This window comes from Olea europaea, chromosome 16, assembly GCF_002742605.1.
Source record: "Olea europaea var. sylvestris chromosome 16, O_europaea_v1, whole genome shotgun sequence".
Taxonomy (NCBI): domain Eukaryota; kingdom Viridiplantae; phylum Streptophyta; class Magnoliopsida; order Lamiales; family Oleaceae; genus Olea; species Olea europaea.
The window spans coordinates 3,716,797-3,720,857 of record NC_036252.1 but is presented as its reverse complement, the minus strand read 5'-3'; the positions used below and the strand labels follow the sequence as shown (position 1 = coordinate 3,720,857).

At 37.0% G+C, this 4,061-nt stretch overlaps 1 protein-coding gene across 1 annotated transcript in view; it reads left to right on the top strand.

Annotated features, from left to right (window-relative positions):
* The window catches only part of LOC111412499, a 6,339-nt gene extending 4,164 nt beyond the window's left edge, over positions 1-2,175 (top strand). The window contains exons 2-3 of the mRNA XM_023043440.1: positions 1-20; positions 2,062-2,175. The exon at positions 1-20 is cut by the window's left edge and continues 429 nt beyond it. Coding sequence (XP_022899208.1) covers positions 1-20; positions 2,062-2,175 — 134 coding nt within the window. The remainder of the gene's footprint in view (positions 21-2,061) is intronic.
* Positions 2,176-4,061: the final 1,886 nt, after the last annotated feature.

Sequence of the window (4,061 nt, the reverse complement as noted above, 5' to 3'; positions counted from 1 at the left end):
GGGGGCTGCCTAAGGACATCGTCAGTGATCGAGATCCTCGTTTCACTGGCATATTTTGGACTGAGTTGTTCAAACTTTTTGGTTCAACTTTGAGCATGAGTTCCAGTTTTCACCCACAATCTGACGGACAGACGGAGCGCTTCAATTCCATGCTAGAAGAATATCTTCGGCACTTTATCTCTACTTCGCAGAAAAACTGGGTAAAACTTTTGGATGCGGCCCAAATTTGCTTCAATGCCCAAAAGAGCTTTTCCACCAATAAGAGTCCTTTTGAAATTGTTACTGGCCAGCAACCGCTACTCCCTCATACGGTGGATACTGAACGAAGTACCAAGTCCCCTCAAGCAAAGAGTTTTTTCTCAAGAGTGGAAACGAAATATTGAAATTGCTCAGAGTTATCTTGAAAAAGCTCAAAAACGGTATAAAAAGGCTGCAGATCTAAAGCTTCCACCAATAAGAGTCCTTTTGAAATTGTTACTGGCCAGCAACCGCTACTCCCTCATACGGTGGATACTGAACGAAGTACCAAGTCCCCTCAAGCAAAGAGTTTTTTCTCAAGAGTGGAAACGAAATATTGAAATTGCTCAGAGTTATCTTGAAAAAGCTCAAAAACGGTATAAAAAGGCTGCAGATCTAAAGCGCCGTTTTATTGAATTCAATGTTGGAGATCTGGTAATGGTTAAGCTTCCCGACAGAAATGTTTATAAACCAACAAGAGGGAAGGACTCAAGATTGTCACCAAAATACATTGGACCATTACCCATTGTGAAGAGGATTGGAAGAGTTGCATACAGAGTTGAACTCCCTTCATGGTGTAAAATCCACAAGGTCCTTCATGTTAGTGTGTTGAAGCCATACTTTTCGGATAAGGAGGACGCATCTAGAAATGAGCCAAAGCGACCTGTATTTGAACTGAAGAAAGCTGGAAAGAAGGTTGCCGAAGCTATTCTTGACCATCGAATCACTCGGGTTTCTAGAAAAGATCATCAGGAGTACTTGGTCAAATGGATGGGATGCAGCAGCGAGGAGAATACTTGGAAAAGAGAAAAAGATCTCGGGGCCTTCAAGTCATTAATTGAAGCGTATCATGCATTGATGGCACCCAGGACGTCGCCAAAACAAATGGGGGAGAATGTCAAGGACCGCAGCTTTACTTAGCCCCTTGACACTATCGCAGCCGCAGTTTGCCCAACTTCGGCCGCACATTGTAAATATTACTTCAAGTTTGAGTTGTAATTTTCGTTTCATTGTAATAGTTATTTTAATTGTAAAATAGCTCTGATATTGGCAAAAGATTAGTATGATTCCTTGTCTTTTAAACGTCTACTCCCGTCACTTGGATTTTTGTTCAGAATGCTATTATAGGGGGTATTAGTCATTCAAAAATCTTTCAAGCTCACTGGTGTCCGCCCCCTGCACCAGCATTTGTAATTTTCTGCTTTCATCAATTGTAATGTTCAGTTTTCATCAATCAATGTTCAATTTACTTTCAATGTATTCAAATTTTCAATTGTAAGCTTTCTACAAAATTGCAATCAAATTTTCTTTCGTCCCGACGCGATCGAGAAAAGGCGGAAGGTAGTCTAGCGGAGCAGACTACTGCCGCACGGTGTCCCTTTCTGTGCCAAGAAGAAAGGCACCCCGTGAAACCTATCCACGTGCTTACCACAAATCCCGCCGTATTAGTATTATATTAGCAACTTGATTATCAAATTAATATATGTGTGAACGGTAAATTAACTTTGGAACTATGAATCATAAGATGAAATGTGGATGCCAGACACCACCACGTGCCCGTATAGTACTGTAATGGCAAGTTGATTATAAAATTACTCTACAAAATAATACCTAACACTGATCGAGTGCATTGGTAAATTAACTTAGAAACTATGAACAATAAGCAAGAAAACTATCGTTCGACATCAACATCTTTTTAAATGTCAGTATAATGGGATAATGTTTATTTCTAGAGTTAATCCTGATCTCCTACCTACAGTTGATTTTTTCTTTGACTACAATATTGATTGTTAGAATATCATTATTTGTATTCAATTGGTTCAGATTCAAACAAGAATATGGCTTGGAGAAGTTCTTAATACAAGATTGGATGACGATTTGCATATTTCCGATTTGCTTCAAGATGGGGAGCTACTGTGTGTTCTTGAATTTTATTAACTGTTTTCATTTGTCAACAATCTAATTACTACAGGTTTTTTCCTTTTTTCTGAGTATAAATTAATGTTTAATTTATCAGTTTCCATACAAAAATGAAAGGAAAAACTCATTTTAATGAAGAACGTGCTTCACTTCCCTAGAAATTTAATCACTTGGTGTGGGAAACAGTTTGCCAGTATTTATTGGTGGTGCACATGTTTGTGGGTTCCATTATAGTTCTCCAGTCTCTTTTCAAGAATGAGATGCCAATATCAGGAAAATGTTCTAGTGCCATAATGAAAGTATTGGCTCCCGAGATTTTTACTATTTTGAATACAAACAAAAATCTTCATAGTTTTTTTCTTATTGAACAGGTAAAGAAATTTTGAAGAAACAAGAACACACAACATTTAATTATCCATCAGTATGTAATAAATATTCTTGATATGGACAATAATAACATCACAAGAAAATCCAAATACAAGGGATGTATGAGTGATGATAATGCTTTATTTTGTAATTTCAACTAATTATTGTAAATTGGGGAAGCATGGATATTTAGTGGTGTGTGAATTCTTTTCCTTCCGAACTGCATTGTGAATAGTATGAAGACGGTTGAATCTGTAAGTAAATTACAGGAGAGGAAGATGAGCTTGCATATTGTTGGTATTGAAACCTATACTTGAGGTCATTCTCAATAACAGAAAAATTGACGGATGATCTAAAGCCAAAGTTATCTTCATATTTGGTCTGCCCCATTTCAGAACTAAATCTAAGAGTAAATTAATCGGAGAAACGAGAAACAATTGCGCAGAAGAAGATCTGCTTTGATACTGGTATAAAGCTAGAGATAATAAAAGAAAGTCAATATGCTAAAATCATATTGATGATTGAAGGATATCCAATAAATTGCAAAGTATACCAGGTCTTGTATTTCTACACACAAATGTGGGTGGCTAATTAACTAGAATAACTACCATCCAGATATTAACTAACAAATTATTTTGTAACTAACCAGTCAGCAAACTAACTAATCTTTAACTCTACTGGAATCTGCTGGAACGTATATTCTAACAATACCCCTGGTTTCCAAAATCACCTTGAAAATTAGGAGCATTTTTTACTGTTGAGCTACTCCAGGTTCTATTTTTGCGGTTGCCAATATACATTCCTTGGCAGCAGCAAACTGATCAAGAGCCCCCCTCTCACCATTCGACCCAACGTCAACCGACCACCAGCAACTAGAATGGTATCATTGTAAATTCCATAGCCAATTGCCCATGCGTTGTGAATTGTACACAGCACATTATAAATCATGATAAATGCAGTACATCTACATTTTTCTCAGGCACTCTTATAATTTAAAAAACTATATACCATGGTTTCCTATGCAATTATGGGACAATCACTCTAAATATCGTTAGAAATTTCATACCTACTGATAGCCCGTAAGATATTGGTTCCAGTTGGTGAATAATTCTTATGCAGCGGCAACTTCGACTCGCGACAATGGCGATAACGATTTGCTATAGCGTATGAACTCTGTGATCCGTGAAGGAAGAATACAAGAAGAGATGGGGCTGAATATATTGATTTCGCACCGGAGATTCGAAGGGGAACAATCGGTGTAGCTCCCTTGTTCGAGAGAGAAGATCTGGATGCCAAATTTAGGGTTTGTGATTTTGGAATTTGAATGTGACAGGAAAAAGACGAGATTTTCATTTGGGAAATGGGTACATTGAATTTTGTTGTTTTGTTTTGCTTTAAGGGTATTTTAGACAGTTTGTATTTTTAATATTAAAACATTTATTTTAATTTTAATATTTTGGTCAAAGGCTATTTTTCCAAACAAACATTGTAAATAGGCTATTCTACCCAATTTCCACTTGAACCCAACAGCAAATGTT